General features: G+C 37.3%; 1 protein-coding gene across 5 annotated transcripts in view; it reads right to left on the bottom strand.

Moving 5' to 3' along the window:
* Window positions 1–19132, bottom strand: part of LOC131044842 (small RNA degrading nuclease 5) — a 216558-nt gene that overhangs the window by 185767 nt on the left and 11659 nt on the right. For 4 of the 5 annotated variants that reach the window (XR_009372049.1, XR_009372050.1, XM_057978313.2 and 1 more), the window contains exons 2-6: window positions 10501–10557; window positions 10313–10378; window positions 10010–10143; window positions 9812–9881; window positions 9542–9608 (exon numbers count right to left, since the gene is read on the bottom strand). Coding sequence is in view for 3 of the 5 variants with exons in the window: in XM_057978313.2 (XP_057834296.2) it covers window positions 9542–9608; window positions 9812–9881; window positions 10010–10143; window positions 10313–10378; window positions 10501–10557 (394 nt within the window). In the remaining 2 variants the exon portion in view is untranslated. Of the gene's footprint in view, window positions 1–9541; window positions 9609–9811; window positions 9882–10009; window positions 10158–10312; window positions 10379–10500; window positions 10558–19132 lie in introns of all 5 variants that reach the window. The other variant, XM_057978304.2, reaches the window with a different exon arrangement.

Raw genomic sequence — 19132 nt, forward strand, 5'->3', positions numbered from 1 at the left:
GCCAGTTTTGGTGTTTGGATTTGATACTCCTCGGTGAGAGCTTTCCAACAAGCTATCACTCGCATTATTCGGAGTCCGATTGCTAATACATTTTAATGCCTGAAGTTTTATTAAAGTAACATTTAATTTAATTGTAAAATATTAAAGTGTTACTCTAATATTTATTTTATGGGGATCTATACCCAAGGGAGACATAAGTGAATATTTTAATATATGTTTTATATTGCTCATCTTTTATCCCACATTGCCGATGAGAGTTGAGTCGACCCTTGGAAAAAGAATAAAAGAAAGCGTTTGTGGCTTCATTAGATAGGTTGAATATGAGAAGAAATTGATGCATGAGTTGCAGATCCGTTCTTGGCATCAGAGGACGTCTATCCTCTCTTGTGACATTCTAGACGTCATTCCCCTGGGGTTTGGCCTTTGGAATCCATTGCTACCAGCTTCATTATCAGGCAGTTTGGGCGCGTTTCTAGCTACAGGCAGATTGGATGTCTTGCTCATAACTTCTTCTCCATTTGTCCGATGCTTATGCCACTTTGAGGGGATGATATGTGAAGACATTGGACTGACTGAAGATAAAATATTACTGTAGCAGCCGCGTACTGTAGCAGCCACGTCACTGTAGCAGCCGCGTACTGTAGCAGCCGCATCACTGTAGCAACTGCGTACTGTAGCAGCATCACTGTAGCAACAGCGTCACTATAGCAGCTGTGTACTGTAGCATCTTGTTAGCAGCAGCCTAATGCTATGGCCCAGGCCATCACTCTTTGAAGTAAACAATATTCATGCCATTCTATTGCTGGAGTATTTAGTGAGTTGTTTCATTGCCAATATTGCACTTAATCTGAAAATCATTATAAATACAGAGTGCTGGTTATTTCAGTTGTGTGTTTATGCTTTCATTTTCATATTCATGTTACATGCATAGATCCTTGGTAAAAGAGCACAAAACAAAAAACAATACAACAAACCATTCCGGAGTCATAAGGGTTGTAACACAAAAACAGAGAAATTAGGGACTGCAAGCAAAGTGTTTGACGAAATTACTTTATAGCTGTGATTTCATTTAGAAGTGAATTTTGGGGTAACCATTACAGAATTAATTACTAAGGCATCGATTATTTAGTGAATTAATGCAATTAAGTGAATAATTAATATATGAATTATTTATTCCAACAGAAACCCACTAGGATAGTTTCGTGGAAGCCATCCTTGGGGAGATGGATGAAATATCACAAGAGCATGAGCAGATGGCATAGTCACTCCATTCCCGCTCCTGATTGGCGGATGGATAGATTAAGAAGAGAGGCAGAAAAATAAATTGATCCAGCACAGGAGTTAGAAGAGTTGCTAAAAGGAATGGATCAACCGGCAGAGAAAAAGGCTCCTCGGAAACTATCCAAGGTCGTAAGGGATGAATTTGGATCCCGAACCTTGCATATAGCTAAGCCTGCAGTAGATAAAGACAGGAATAAGATTATGCCAGAAGATTATGTGATTAGACAGATTGATCTAGGGCATGCTTCTACTAGGCAGGTAATTGAAGACTTCAAAGGATCTTCCTTAGCCATGAGAGAAAAGATGCAGAAAACAAAGGCAAAATGTAAAAGGCTAAAGGAAGAAAATAGGGCATTATGTGAATACATTAGAAGTCTCAAGCGGTCGCTCAGAGAAGCAGATCCCTCATTCATTCCTCCTTCCTCTCTCCCTAAGGAAATCGTTGATGACACAGAAGTAATCAGAGAAATGGCCCAAAGTTTCAAGGAATAGGTGGAAGACGTCTTTATTGCAACTGGAAAGTTCATTGAAGACTTAGCTCGTCTTCATTCCAGTTTGGTTGCCCTTCTAAACAGGTTGGAGGTATGTTCACATCTATCAAGACTTAACCATTCCGTGACTCAGGGCTCTAATAAAGATTCTGAAGCAAACACTGATTGATGGGAAAGTAATTCAAAAAAAACGAGATTTATGACTTTTCCCGATGGTTTTGCACCGTTTGCTCCGGAAGGAATACCTTTGAAAAATTTAGCATGGAGTCTTCAACTTTAAAGGACTCGATTAGAAGGGTGCAAGAAGAAATTATCGGCAAGATTGAAGCACTATTCGCAAAGAAGCTAAGTGAAGATTGAGTGACTATGAACTCCCTGAAATCCCAACAGCATGAATTCTTCTTCGTGGGTTCATTTTCCAAAGAACATTTTTCAAATGTTTCTTTATTCTCTAGCATGATGAAGAAAACGCAGGAAATGATGGTGGAGTGGGAGAACATCTTTTCCAAGAGCGAGGAAGAAATCACCTTGATGGATTTCGACATTGAAAGCGTGCCAAGTGTCTCCATAGGAGAGTTGGAAGCCGTCATCACTAAGTTTATCACGTATGCAATTAATGAGCGAGATAATGGTCGTCCATTCTAGGACGAGAATCTTTTGACTGAGTAGTGGTGACGCATTTACTGCTGGAATATTTTGACTTAGTGGCGGCCTAGTCAATGCATGTTGAATGCATGAAGAATCTTTTTGCATGTAGCCGCCGTATTAATGATTGTATGACAGATTCCTTTTGCATGCAGCCATCGCATGGAGAATGATGGACATTTATTTCTGCATGAGGAATATTTATGATATTTTGGGCAAATTTTTATGTAATGGGGTGCATTTAATGCACGAATGGATGCCATTTTTGGGCTTATTTGGATTGATTGTATATGGTCTTTGTGGGTATTAATTGTTGATTCCCACCTTGTTGCATCTTGAGTGGGGAATCTTCTAGGGTGAAACCCTAATTAGGGTTTGCATGTTCTCATGGCTCAAGACCTATATAAAGGGGTGAACCCCCTCATTTGTAAAGGGAGGAGAGATTGTTTCAGAGATTGTTGCTTAGAGTTTTTGAAGAAAACACTTAATACATTGTTCGATTGTTGGTGTGTTCTTGTGTTGTTTCAAAGCTTGCATGTTCTCGCTCTCTTCATTTAAAGTAGATTTTCTTTATGTTGTTAGAAGAACTGGATTTGATGGGATTGCTTATTGCAGAGTCCGAGCTCATACTTTTTGTGTGCAGCTAATTGTTGCATACTTTGCAAAGTTAGCCTGAGCCTACTATATGTGTATGCTTAACTTCGATTATCAATGAAGATTGTTCGACTTGATGGTCTCCATTGATGATTCAAAAAACCTCTACACCCTCTGAAGATTGCACCACCTTTGCGTAGTTGTGCTTTGCTGGCGAACTAAAGCGTGGTTTGATTCTGCTTAAGTGACCCCGTCTACTTGTTATTTGGACTAGATTAGTTCAGCATAGCTCTCTAGACCCTTACCTCATTTTACTTTCAGTATATTTCCAAAATCAAAAAGTCGCACAAAAACATTGTTTTCAAAGCTAAATTATTCATATCAAATCCTCAAACTTGCACAAAATTGCTTATCTTCTTCAAGTGAATGCGTAAGGCCCCTTGGGTTAACAGAAAACTCATCAACTAATTGAGTCACGTCCAGGCTTAAAGGAACCTTGGAGTTAGCCATTTGAACTTTTTTGCAATCTCAACACACAGTATAACTTTGACCAAGAGAGAATAGAGTGACCGTTGGTAAACTTTATTCTATGTTAGACGTAGTCCTAAAAAACACGTCAACATGTCCCACCTCTTGTAATAAAAGATTGATATAGATAGATGGATGCAATGAGAAAGTTCACATATTCTAGCTTAGACAACTAAATAAAATCCAAAAAAAATACTAAGGCATGAAATCACCATATGATGGGTGCATCACACAATTCTTAAACAAAAACAAGATGAATGCTATGGGAATTTTAACTTAAAGCTGCCACTGACTACTATGACATTTTTAGTTTCAGCCTACTATACAGCATTGAAGAATGTATCAATCATGAACACCAGTAGATTGAGACACTTCATGATAACTTCCCAATTATAGTTCTCAGCCTACAAAAACGTATTACCACATCCATTTATTTCCAACTTAATTTCCAGATTTCTAGCCACTATGATACAGATAAAATATATCAAAGGAAACTTTCTCTGTAAAAATCAAGCAAGCACAATCATCCCTAGATACATTTTGTTGCCCCAATTTTCAAATGCTCAAAATTTGAACTTTTACATTGAATCCAATATCTGGCTTACCTAAAGTGTGTACTTGTCAAAAGTTTACAAGATATGTAATTATGTGGTTTCAGCTCAGAGTCATCATTTCCAAGCCCTGCCAGGTACAAACTTGTCATGCAATGGTCAAAACCCAAAAAACATTAAAATTTTAAAAATTATGAGGCGACAAGGAAAACTATCCTCTGAACATGTTTCTGGTACCATTTTGAGTCATGGGGCCAATTTTCACAAAGACCCACTTCACCATTTATGAGATTTTAATACTTACATTTTTATGAGCCTATTTTTGAAAAATACTAAAATCTCATTATCGATACTTTGTCATGAATAAATCCCTATGGGTTATGGTCTCTTCATGCCTCTTAGTATCTGGTCAAAATTTTAATCCCAAACTCCTCTCCAGACAAAAGTTATGACAAGTTTCAAAAAGAGGGCAAAAGGAGTTAATAAAATAAAAATTAAAATCAATAAATTTGCTTCCTTAAAATTTTAAAAATTAAAAACGCTGTGCAATCCAAAATCACAACTCACAACCAGTTGTGATTTTGAAAAGTCAAACATTAAGTGGTTATGAATTGCAAATTTTGAATGCAAGAGGTTGTGAATTGCAAATTATGAATGCAAAAGTGGTTATGCATTGTGAAATCAAAATCCACAACTCATAATTAGTTGTGAGTTTTGAAAAGTGAATGCGAGAGGTTGTGGATGGTAAATATTGGATGCAACTAAGTTGTGAATGGTGAAATTGAATGCGGGGTAAGTTGTGAATTGAAAAATTTGAACATAAATGAGTTGTGAAATGCATTTTCATAACTCACAACTGTGAGTTGTGAATTTTGAAAACACAACTAAAAGTAGTTATATTAACTACTTCAAACCAAGAATTCTTGGAAAAGTATTGGTTATTGCAAAGTTCAATTTCTCCAACCTCTAATTGCATACTCTCTGCTCCTGCACCAAGACAGATTGCTCTAAAGAGATCTTGAGGAATGAAATGAAATGATTGCAGAATGTGCACAAAATTGATTGCGCAAGGAAGCTCAAAAAATCTTCCATTTAATGAAGCACTCTGAAACACATTCTAACATGCTAAGCTTTGCTTGCACGTGTTGCACACAGGCATGCAGGTTTAACGAGTGAGAGCACACCTGAACCTTTTTATTAAAATGCTATTTAGACCGGCGGTGGTTGTGAGAACGTGCTTTCTTAGCACCTGTAGATCATATATGAATATAAACTAAATTGTGCCATAGACAAGATATCTACACAAGTTGGAGATTTCAGTTTGGCAAATGAAGGCAGCAGGAAGTTCCCAGATTCATGACATCTATTTAATGTTGTTGAAGAAAGGGAATGGATCATATATCTGCTACCATAGAAGAAAAATTAGCAATTGTGATTGGCACTGAATTGTTTGGTTGGATGTTGTAGTAGACATACTCACAAAATGTGGAAACGGTGACAAAGGCATGTAATTTGTTTGACAAAATGCCCCAATGAAATGTGCTTGTAGTAATACAAAACATGGAAGCATCGACAAGCACCCAGTTTGGTAAAATGGCTCAAAGCTACACCCTTTCACGGAGTGAAATAAAATAATTGCTGAAGGTATATCCCCAATAGAATGTGATCAATGTACAAAGCTGTGAATTGTTTGGTCTAATGTGTTCAAAGATATCATCAGGCGCATGCCAAATATTGCGGTGAAATGAAAATATTGCACAATAAAATTTGACCAAATCCCTCAATGAGAAATCATCTCAAGGTATGCAATGATTGCCAGGTTTGTAGAAAATAAATTTATTGAAACATCTCTGAAAACTGTCCAAAGAACTCAAGATGTGATAGCATATGTAAATACATACAAAATTTGGAAGCATAGGCATCTCATGTCGTGCAATGAATAAAGAGCAAAAACAAGGCACAAGCGAACTGTTTGATAGTATGCTCATGCACAGCCATCAAAGCCCTTCTCATATGCAGCGATTGCAGGATATGTTCGATATGGATTTGTTGAAAATGTTCTAAAATCTTTAACAGAAATGTTGATATTATAGTTGGAAATGCTCTGCTAGAAATGCATGCAAAACCTGGGATCACTGACAATGCACCTAAATTGTTTAACAGAATGTCTCAAAGAGATGTATGCACTACATCGATTTGTCAAAAGGTTTTAGAAACTATCAAGCAAGTGTAATTGGCAGGTGTACAGTCCATTCCACAATTCTTGCCACCCTCCTTCCCTGCATGCACCAAGGAGACATTTCGCATCCACGGGGCAGAGGAGATAGCTCTTGATTATAATGGTGAGCTATGGAATTCCATGGTCATCAAAGGATATGAACACCAAGGTAAAGGCTCGGTTTAGGACCTTTAACTACAAATTGGCATTCCATCATTTAAGTTTTGAGAGGTCATGACCTCTTCGCAAATGGAGAGTCAAAATTCCACAACCTTTTACAATCTATCATTGATGAGAGATATTCCATTAAAGGCCACTCAAAGTAAAATGGATGTGTTATTAATTTGAGAAAGTCAAGATGTGGGTTTTACTTATACACAAGCAACATTTGAGAGGATTTATATGAGCACGTTAGAAGGTGATGTTTTGGTGTATTTGAAAAGCTAAATTCTGACACCAAGAGTGGTGTACCGCACAATACACAATTTCAAATGGCAGTGAATGAGCCAGATCAGCCAAAATGCTCTATTTAACATGGGCTAGTTCCCTTTAATATTGTGTAAGTAAGACTTTCATGGGATATTGGTGGTTCAACAATCCGTCAAATCTCCTACGCATGATATGTGAGATTTGTTTTGTCCCTTGGCATGTTTCTAAAACTTTTGGTCCAAAGAGAAGATGTTTTGAAAAATTAGGTGTTATGTCTTATCGGAAAAAATATTGATCATATGAAAACATTCAAGCCTCCTACAAACTCAAAATGTGGCAAGAAACATTCAAAGAAGAATAAATTCTCAACAAGTATGATTGGAATCCTTTGATACACACATGTGGAGTGATTCATTTAAATATTCCAAAGTGAGTGTATAAAGAGGAGATTATTGGCAAAATGGGTGGCTTCTCAGAGAAACAATTTGTACTAAATGTTTTTATCGCATATGATCTTTCATATCAGATGATCGATAAAGATGGTGGAGTCGATGTTCATAATTTGTGCATTGGAAGAAAACATGATGCTCACATCAACACAACTAACTTCTTTCTCTTTTCTTCCAAAGTTATAAAGCTTCAAGTTGTTCTTTTGTAAAAGTGACTATGTCATTCATGTAACCAAAAGTTAGAATTTGGACTTCGTTTCTATAAAAGCTAGGTAAATCATAACTCATTTTGAAAAAGTAGTTATTAGAAGTAGTCACTTAAGTAGTATCCTAAGTTGGTTATCCTAACTTGGTATCTAAGTTGGTTATCCTAAGTGCTGACCTAAAGTAGTTATTCTAAGTGGTTACTGTTAAATTTGAACCAGAATATATAAAAGAAATCACAAAATTTAAGAATAACAAGGACACAAAAGACTTATCCTACGAAAACCCTCCACCTGAGGGTGAAAAACCCACCCCACCCAAATATGATCTTTATTATATCTCTGAAAATGAATACAACTGATGATAGTTTCAGATTAATATCAATCACAATAAGATAAGTTTGATTCTCTACAAATCAACCATGACAATGAAGTCAAATGATACATCTCATAAGACTGAAAACTCTGAACACAGAAAACATATAATATAACTGATCTGTCAGACCACACATGCACAATATTCTCAACTTGCTCTCAAAATGAGAAGCCACCAATATATCTAACAATCTGCTGAAGAGGAAGAAGACCATGAATTACAAAATGAATAGACTCCACGATAAAGGGGAAGAGTCACTGACAAAGGAATGAAAAGACTCCACGATAAAGGGGAAGAGTCACTGACAAAGTAATGAAAAGACTCCACGGTGGAGAGGAAGAGTCACCGACAGATACAAAGATAATTCACCGAAATCCTCATAACCATCTCACCGACAGCAAACAATAACTGAAGTCACAAATTAAATAAAGGATGATGAAGATCTTCTATCGCAGCTATAAATTCAACAGTTACAAATTAGTTGTTATGTGGAGCCTATAAATACAAGGTCACTTGTAATTTAAAAGGTAGACTCTTACAAAGGGGAAACTTTGGAGAACTTTTGGTTTTCACATTTTGTACTCAAAGCTTTTGGACTTGTATGTTTTCAAAAGAATAACAAGAATGCATTTGATCCGTACGTCTTGAATGTGTTTATGAGTTATTATTATCAATTTCTCATATGTTAGATTGATAATCCTTTTGTGTATTGATGGAATCCATTGATTTTCAATTCCAAAATATATGGAATAGATGAAACACATCATTTCCTGGTATCTTGAATTGTATGTGTTAGTATAGCTTATTTCTTCAAGTGTTGAGATTTGTTGTCCTTTCATCATCATTGCATATGTACAACATGTTTTTATGTTAAATTCCCCTTTGTAATCTATTATCAGTTGTGGAATCTTAGTGTGTATTCGCATGTCTACCATTGGGGTTTCTATTATTCACCTTTCTTTAGTTTAGTTTTCTCTCCTTGTTGTACTTTCAGGTTCAAAGTACACAAAAATCCTAAAAACTCCCATTATACAAGGGAGCTGCCCCTCTCAAACGCAGAGGAAGATTGTGGCTTTACCACAATCTCTCCAACTGTTGGCGCGGTTGTCACTGCTCTTTGGGCAAACAGGGTCAGTTTCATAGAAACAATTGCAGTGACAAATCTGTTTACCAACACATTTGAGGACCAGCATTCGGTGTCCATGTTTCTTAGGGATCCCTTCTCAAAAGAATGAGGTTAGACTCAGAAAAGAGAAAGGTCTTAACTAATAGAATCGTAAGATGCAAGATGCAACCCAGACCCAAGGATATTTAAAGCTAGAATTTTCAGGTTACATTGTTCACTGCATAACATTGTAACTCTAATTAGATAACATGCAGTAGATAACAATGTAATTTTTAAAATTGTTTGCTAGAACCTAAAAAATTTATAGTTCTAGATGGAAAGCAAAATCGAAGAACACGTATGGAAAAAGTTTGCACCTTGCAACTGCATAAATATTTGTTACTTCCCACAGCAAAAGAATTATAGGTAAAATATTTTCAATCTTCCTACAGAGTGGTTCCTTGGGTTTAAACCAAAACAAACTGCCTTTGTTGTGTATAATATAAGTGTTCATGATCCAAAACTGTTGTACAAAATGTCAAACGTATTTGGACACATTACCTCAATATTAATTTTGTATACCATCTAAAATTATTTTATATTCATAACAATCATCTTACATCAGAATTAGCCTATCAAATACATCAAACAGAGAAAATTTTGCAACAAACCAATCGTGTTTTTGCTTCCAGTTGTTTCCTTCAGAAACTTGCAGCTCCTTGTTGTTTCATTTGCATTCTACACACATTTGTTTTAAATATGTAAGTTCCAGAAGCTTCATATCAGTAAATACTAAAATCATGGAAGAATTCCTCCACTCTAAACTACTAATGAATATCTGTCATAAATAGTTTAAGACATGAAACTCTAGCTAAAACCTGTTACAAATCTTCTAAAATGTAAAATTAAAGGCATCCGATTCCAAAGAAAATGTGTCTTACCTCTTGATGTTTCCTTTTCTGCTTGCAAGTTAATAGAGTTTCTATTGTTTGAGATGAACTCGCTAGTGAACTGCATAAGAAATTTACAGAATAAGTCAATCAAATCACATATGTCACATCAGATTATCGAAAGCCAATGTAAAAAAATACCAGATGCTAGGATTTCAACTAAGTTGTAATTTCTCATGAATAACTAACCTGATAGCCATAACAGCCCGTGGATTACCACAGCAGTCCCTCATACTACTTAGCAAATGAGATCGAGACATATACAATGATGCATCAAGACCTGGCATATAAAGCAGTACTACCTTTGATATCAACGGCTTATTCTGCAGATCAGCAACTATCAAGTTTAAGACATTACACTTTAGAAGTAGCAAGCCACAAGAATACTGGGCCCTAGAGAGTCCGAGAAATCCATTCCTAGTATCATTGTAGCATCCAACTAAATGAAACACAAAAGGTGAAGCAAACAGAAATAGGAAGAGAGTGAATTACTTTGATAAATATCCATGATGGCATAACTCCATCTCCAAGAACCCAAGTAATTAGTCTTTGAATATCCTTTTAGACAATCAAGTTCTTCACTACTTTAGGATATGTTTCTTTACATGTAAGGATTCAAAATAAATAACCAATCCTTCAACATATTATCTAACAAAATTTTGTTTTATTTTCATACCTACCTGTATACATAATGCACTGTGAGCTTCAGGTGCTTTCAAAATAGCTTCTACCCTTGCCTGAAATAAGTAAATATGATACATCACTATATTTTTAAGAAAGACAAATTACACCAAAAGTTCAAAAAAGTATACGAGGCATTGAACCTGCTGGCAACAATATCCTTACCAAAGCCAATCTATTAAGTTACATCAAGCTGCCTTATAAGAGACTAAATATGCATGCCAATTTTCAGAAAATGTCAAATTAAGAATAGAAATCATTTACTTTAGATAAATCAAGCATTAGTGTTGAGTCACAAGTCAAATGACTAAACTCAAGAGCAATGACAAGTCATTTCTCAGTAAACAGAGAAAACATGATTTACACGTGCAATCCACTTTAAATCATCACAATATTATCATGATCCTTCATGCAGTTTTCACTGCATGCTAGTAATGTAAAACATTAGTTCATGACACCACCATGCAACAATAGAAAATTTCCAAACTGTCGAGAAGGAACCAGCTTAAACCTTAGTAATAAGTTATAACCACCAGCAAATAGATTTTATGCATATAAGTTCGATATGACACCAATGCAAATATAATTCTAATTGACTAACAACTATGGAAATGAAATTCTAAGATCACTATCGGTTCTATACAGTGGAAAGTGGAAACATATATTCAGATATTTCTCTACTCAGTCAATCATTACTCTATCATTGTTGATAAATGAATCCCAGAATGGAAAGACAACACCATTATTTTTGTACATAGAAATTTGAAAAAACAAAATGGAGGACAAAAGATATTTCAAATACTTATTCTTAATCTCTTTGTTGATCTCTCCAAAACAACAATGGAATTGTAACATAAAATGTCACAAAGGGAATGGACATTAGTTTCCCAACTTAGCAAATTGCTCACAAATTAAATAATATTTACAGTAACTAATCAAACTATATCTCATTAAGATGATTATTTATTGTTTTAGAAATGAAATCAGAGTTCCATCAATATAAATACAATATAATGTAGGAGCATCCAGGTCCACAAGCAATTCTACGTCACACAAAAAATGTGGCCATTCTTTCGGTTTCACTTTAATTTTTGGTTTTTTTGGGTTATTCCTTGTCAGGTGTCTTTCACGTTGTTACTTCAAGTCATTTCTCAGTCTCATGATGTCAAACAAATAGTGCAATATTATTATTTACGCAATTTAATTGGTTATTCCAATCCTTTGGCATTTAGTCATTTTGATTATCATCATGCATGGCACCTGGTTGTTCATCTCAGGTCTCAAGCTTCTTTGGTTTCAATAATTCACTGGTGGTGCATGTGTGCTTAGTTGGTGTAGATTGAGATTGGGACACGTGTATCCATGTGGCAAACTATTTTGGCAGTTTCTTCTTATAATGGCTTATTTGTTGGGACCCACATGCATATCAAATTCGCATCCTTGTGAAGCAGGTTGCCTTTGGGCATCACTGACTTGTGTGGGGCCTGCTGCCAAAGACTACCTTTCACTTTCTGGGAGTACACTGCAGACTTTTTTCCTTGCTAGGTTTTTCATTTTGACTTCATACTTGACCCAGGCATTTCCTCCTTTGCTGGACAGCTTTATTGAAGTCATGAAATTTATTACCTGTAATTCTGACAGCCTCTTTTATGAGTTCAAGAAAATTTATTTGCCTGCAGTGCCAGTTACACTTGTTGGGCAGCTGTTATCTTATTCTCTGACAGGCAGATACTATAGTGGCAGTTACTATGGCAACAGTCTTCTGCTGTGTTTTCATTACACCCCTACTCCTGGTCTGTACATCTTTGACTAGCAGCAGTTCCTTTTTTTGCAGCTGTTTTTGGGATAGCCTTTATCAGAATAATGTGTGTGTTAATGGAGAGGTATATGAAAAGAAAACGTATATGACAGCAAGGGGTTATGCAAGGAAGGAGTCAAATCATCCCTTTGCTGGTCCATGGGACTGGAGATTCATTTTTCCTGCTGGTGTACGAATGCAGAGAAGTCGAGGAATTTCTAAATTATGCCAGTCCGGGTGATCTTGGAGAAGATGAAAATCAGCCATCTATTGCAGCTACATCCGAGGGGAAATCTTCATTGGAAGGTGCAGTTTTCAGTCATGGGGAAGACGTTGCAGCAGGTAATGAAGACAAATCTCAGTATGAGACTCCTCATGGTTCAACACCTAATGATATATGGGATGGATTTACTTTTGACCAAAGTACTGTCTATACAATTGGGCATGGAGGATGGCATTAATAGCATTGATGGTGTTGATACTAACCTCCGAAATAAATATGATTTAGTGTTGCACGATGCTGATTATAAATCAAAAAATTTAGATGGCATTGATAGGTCTCACGAGTCCTATCATTTGACAGTTGAAGGTAAATGAAGACCAGATTATTGCAGCCATTAAAAATTTTGATGACACCCATAAGTTGATGGCAAAATGTTGTTGGAAATCTTCAAGAAAACATATGGACCTGTTGATGTGTGTTTTATGCACATACGAACACACAATAAAATACCAAGGTATCTTATCCTCTCTTTAACAAAGTCTCTCAAATGATGCTTTGCGATCAAATGAGACAGCTTCAAGGTTATGAAATCTCAGGTCTTGACATGTGGATAAGCTCAATGGTTGACATGAATTGCTGGAATCACAAGGGGACTTACGTTGTACATGAATGCTTGAATACTTGGACGTTGCTGGAACTCAGGACTAACTCATCTAGCAAAGAAAGATCAAAAGGAAAGGGTTTAGAGAATCTAATCTAATCCTAAGGACAATGAAGATAATAAATGGTGCTTTGATAGACAAATTCCCCCCAAACGTAACTTGGCTTCGCCAACACAAGCAACAACTACACCAAGTTAGTGCGGTCTTCTAAAGAGTCGAAGGATTTTCATATTGAGGATCATTCATTCAAATATTCAATACTGGAGCAACTTGAGCAAACATCCACAATTGAACTTAGCAACCATAATCATAAGGTTCAGGCAAACTTTGCATAGTAGCTTACAATCAACAAACTACCAAAAGTATGAACACTTAAGGAATTCATCAAATATCATTGCACTTCTCAATAATGATCAATGAACTTCATCTAAACTATGAGGTTAAAGAACAAGAAACCATGCAACATGTAAAAAGAATGCCACAATTCACCATAACTTCAATGAAAGTAATGTATCCATTTACAAGCCTTGGCAACAATTTCCGCCTTTTCTCCTTCTACTCTACTCCTAATGATCTAATTGCTATCTATCTTCTACTCTTCTACTACTAACTATTCTTCTATTAACCTTTACAAATGAGAGCACTAAGCCTTATATAGAGGTCTCATTACAATGAATGCCTTAGATTGATTCAAGATCAATGGCCAAGATCGAAAGATAAAAACCCTAATTAGGGTTTGTTATTGTTGTCACAAAAGTTGGCACCCTTGCTGAGCTATCAACTCAGCAACCTCATGAAACATAGAAACAACCTCGAAGTGTGGGACCTTGTGCACTGGGGGTTGAATCTCCGGAAAAGGCCGGCTTCCTTCTCAATCCAAGTGCAGGTGTTGAACCAACTCAACACTCCAAATTCTACTTCTAAACCTATCCTAACAGCTTGCAGAGGAAAAGGGAAGAAAGAATACTAAAATGAAAGAAGGTGATGCACCAAGATAAGAGATGTTTCTCTCCTCACCAATAAAATGACACAAAAAATCAATCGAAATACCCAGGAGATGCACAAACTTTAGTTGCATGAATGACCCCAAACGCATGTATGAAGGTTAGAATTTGCTGAATGTTAAAGGGGAGAAGGTTTCCCACAAGTCACACTCAGAAACGAGTTAACACGGCATATACATAAGAGAAAGCCACAAAACATGCACTTACAATGAAGGTAAGAAAACATGCACAACATGTATAAGTTGAAGGAAGGCAAGAATGATAATTTCAATTCATTATAAGGCCAGTGGCCAAACTTACAGTTGCAGAAATGCAAGAAATATACAAGTCTTCAAGAGAAGTGAAAGAGCATAAGAATAGCTCAAGCCAGCAAGGAGAGAACCCTTTACGATGAGGCTTAACAGCCTTTATATAGAAAACTAGTTATAGAGGAGAGACCATTGATCAAGGAAGAGACGCCTTGACCCTTGTGTGTGTAGAGGAATGTCAGTCAGAGAATGCAGGGAAGTGCATGGACCTGACATGGTGTACATGCAAGCAACTCGGCCATACCTTGACAAGGCAATCCCAAGAAGAAAAGTACTTCTAGAAGGTGGATTGCCTGACATTCCAAAGTCTGAGCATGCAAGCCTGATATGAAGGCCATCAAGTAAGCATAAAGAAGCATGGCCCTGAACTCCACTTGATGGCAATCCTGCAAAACTATTAAATGCGCCCCTGTAGCTCCTTGAATGAAAGTGTACAAGTCACAAGACTTGGTGGAGCATTAAGAGCTTTGAGTGTTGATCACGCCATCTGGGAGTGTCACAAGTCGGAAACCTGGGATTCCGGGATTCCAGGATTCTGGGGTCAAGGAAGGAAAAGGCATGGAACTTGGAAATTTCAAGATTCTAAGATTTGGAAGACTTGTGAAACTTGAGTTTTCGGGGTTTGGAAGACTTGGGAAATTTGGGTTTCGAAGTTGGAAGACTTGGGAACTTGGGTCTCTGAGGTTTGGAACAAAGAAACAGGACTCGGACTCGGCTCAAACTCGGCAAGGCCGACTCGGACTCGGACTTGGGACTCGGCGTCAGACTCGGCTCCAGACTCGGGAAAGTGAAAAACTCAAGAAATTTAGAGATTTTTAAAGATTTAAAACTTGTTTCAGACACCCTTTATTGAATACACCTTAAAGACACAATAACATCATCAAACTCGGCTCATTTGATTACATACACAAGTATACATCAATCACATAAGCATAAACACAAATTGTAGCTGAAGAAAATAACAAACATAGATATATAAATATTGTCAAATGTATACAATATTACAAAACTCATGGAATAAAAAATACATGTCATCATATGATCATCATCAAATGTTTCATACAAATACCAAAGGTAAATACAACTACAAGCCTATGGCTCAGAGAAGCCTGCACGGCAGCACCCTCCGGCCCCGGCCCCCTGCGAAGCGTCTAAGGTAGGTCCTGGATGATTGGACAGCCATGGCCGCTCCCCGTGACACCATGCCATGCTCACCAACATCAGGAACATCCGTGTCACTATCTACCTCTGAATCTCCTGTTCGTGCTTGTGCTCTCCGCTCCTCCTCTGCCATGGCTACAGTCTCAGCCTCTATATCTACCGGGTCGATCCAATCAATGTCAAACTCGGAGGTTAAATTTTCCCTACTTCTATCGACGCAGTTTCCCCCCATATTTTTTGACAGGGGCATCGCCCCTTGCGGGGTCAAGGGGCAGCGCCCCTTGCACGCTCCTTGTCGCGATACAGGGTGGGGTCGAGGGGCAGCGCCCCGCGAGGCCAAAAAAACTTATTATTTAATAAAGGCGTCAGGTGTTATTTTTCTATTGGCTGACATGTTGTAACCCTAATTTTTTTCATTCTCAGGTGGAGGTTGTAGTGAACAAAGACGAGACCATTCATTTCAAAAAAACTTTTTAAAATGTTTTTTTTTTGTCATTTTACTTAAGCTAGGCACTAGCCGAGTTTGGGGCTCAGGACTCGCTGAATTTGGCGAGTTTGAGCCAAACTCGCCAACTCGGCGAGTCTGGCGATTTTACTCGCCAGACTCGGACGAGTCCGAGTCCGAGTCCGAGCCCCTAGGACTCACCGAGCATGACTCGTACTTGGACTCGCCGAGTCTGGGCGAGTCCCGTTTCTCTGGTTTGGAAGACTTGGGAAACTTGCATTTCCGAAGTTGGAAGACTTGGGAAACTTGGGAAACTTGGGTTTTTGGGGTTTGGAAGACTTGGGAATCTTGGGTTTCCGGAGTTGGAAGACTTGGGAAACTTGGGTTTTCGGGGTTTGGAAGACTTGGGAAACTTGGGTTTCCGGAGTTGGAAGACTTGGGAAACTTGGGTTTCCGAAGTTCTGGGTTTGCCTCCCGACAAGACAACACCTCATATTCCATGATTCCATTGTTTATTTTCTTGATCAACTGGGGTAGCGCTGGTCCATGGAACATATCTTTGATCGGTTCTCACTGATGGACCAAGGATTTCATAAAAATGACAACACTTACAACCACCATTACATTGGTCAATGACAGATGAGGGTAAGTAAGATAAATAATGTTTGATGTAGCGCCATGTGTCACCTACTCCCTCCTTGAATGAATATTGACTAGGTAACCTTTGATTGGACGAATGATGACTGGGAAGCCACCTCAGCTTGCCTTGTAGATTTGATTAACTTGTCCTTTTACCTCGAACAATTTCATCCTCGTGTTTGGAAATTTTTCCCAATCTTGGAATCTTGAAATATTTCCTTCCTTGGCGCTTTTCGATATTGAAGTTACTTGATTCAGTTCTTGATTTCTTGAAGTGAAATCCTTTGTGCATATGTCTTGAACTTGCTTTCCTTCATTTGTTCATCATCATGGTGAATCTTTCTTCGTGTTTGATCTAGTTCGCATCTTTGCCTTTGGAAATCCTTGTCCCGAAATCCTCTTTCAATCTTTGAAGTGTTGATCTTCCTCATCCGCATTTGTTAGCGGACCTGCAAAACAAACAAAAATTGAATCAAACACCTATGGGATAAACTTTGTTTCAACCTTGGTGGGAAATCCATCCTCATACGAACAAATCAGTTCTCAAAACATCCGCATTATCTTTGTCCATTTCTTCACTCAGTGGAAATTTGATGCCAATCTGGACAACTTTGTTATTGATCTTCATTTGAATTGATTTGTCCCTTCTTTTGTAATTTTGTCCTCAAGTGGAAATCCAACCCTCATCGGGACTCATTGTCCTTGAAATTTTGTTTGATTTGATCACCATTTGATGGAGTGGAAATTCAAACCCCATTAGGACACTTCAATGTTCCTCACTTTGTCTTCAAGTTGGTGCCAGCATGGTTGGAAGGATATTCTAATGCAATAGGTGTGTTCAGACAAGTTAATGGAGAAGAATGCAACTTTCCGGGTTGATTTCAGACAACTTTGTTTTTTTGCTTTTTCTATTTTTAGAAAGCGTCAATCAAAGAAGTTTCTATTTTTAGAAAATGCCAGTATCAAAGATTATTACTGTGGAAAGGTACCATGCAGAGAAATTCCTCAAGGAAGTGTAGAAATTCCTATTTCAAGCATGAACCCTACTTAAGAAAAAGAGAAAAATCCACTTGAAGTCGAATTTCCCAAGTTAGAGGAAAAGTGGACAAATCCACTTGGAGGTCGACTTTCCAAAGAGAAAAATCCACTTGGACGTCGACTTTCCAAAGAGAAAAATCCACTTAGAGGTTCATTGAATCAAATTTTTAAAACTCGGACTTGCCACGGACTCGACAAACCAAAAATTTGGATTCGGACTTGAACTCGTGAAAGACTCACGAAAGACTCGGCAAAAAAAAAAACGTAGTTTTACAAAAAAAACATAAAGAAATTATTGCATTTAGAGAACATAAGAGCCATAATTGAAACATTACACATGTCATATGATTTACAAACACGCAATATTTGAAATTTCATCATTCATACTCATAGTTTCAACTCTAAAATATATAATAGCAGCATAAGTTTATAAATGTTTACAAAATTACATATAATGATATGTCCAACTCCAAATGTGAAAAACAACAATGAACAAACTAAAGAGAAGACTACATCTTCCTCTTTGTATTTCTCCTAATATATCTCAATTTTTCAGGCCTTGAGCTGTAAGTAGTAGCTAGAACAAACCTGTCATAACCAAGCAAGAATGCCAAATAAGGGCAAAAAAATAAAATAAACTCTTTTAAAGCTTGCATGACATTTTTTTCTGGGTCGTGCGAGTCCATCTGAAAGACTCGCGAGTCCTTGCAAGAGACTTGCGAGTCTTTCAGATGGACTCACCAAGACTCGACTCGTGGCTCCCATGGACTCGCGAGTCCATGGCGAGTCCATGAGTCTTAAAACACTGCATTGAATGGAAGACATAAATAATGAAGAAGGGAAACACTTCATCACAAATCAGATTCAAATCTGCTTAAAACAAATTTGCATCCAAGAGAAATATAAACAAGTTCGCACAAAAAAAGAAAGAAGATATTCACTACAGCCAGCATAAGGAATTCAAACCCTGACAATCAGACCCAAGGATAGAAGAAATAGCATTTTTTGCTAAAATCAGATCTGGAGCAAAGTAGGTCATAATTGGAAAGAATAAATTAGAGTTTTACAAGCAGACCAGAGTGTGTCTCTTCACCTTTTCGAGTGTTTTCAGATCTAGAACATCATTTCCAAAAAGTTTTGAGAGGACAATTTCCAGATTTTTGAAGGGTTTTAAGAAGTGAGTTTTGTGAATTATCTTGCATTTTGCTTACATAAGGTTTCATTCATAATCAAGGTTTAAATATTCTCTTTGTCTTTTTCAGGTTGGATGCAAGCAATGTGATGTATGGAGCATGCAAGATCATACAAGGAAATGGATGAAGATGAAAGCCCTACAAGGACGTAAGATGCACA

Source organism: Cryptomeria japonica, chromosome 3 (assembly GCF_030272615.1).
Source record: "Cryptomeria japonica chromosome 3, Sugi_1.0, whole genome shotgun sequence".
Taxonomy (NCBI): Eukaryota; Viridiplantae; Streptophyta; class Pinopsida; order Cupressales; family Cupressaceae; genus Cryptomeria; species Cryptomeria japonica.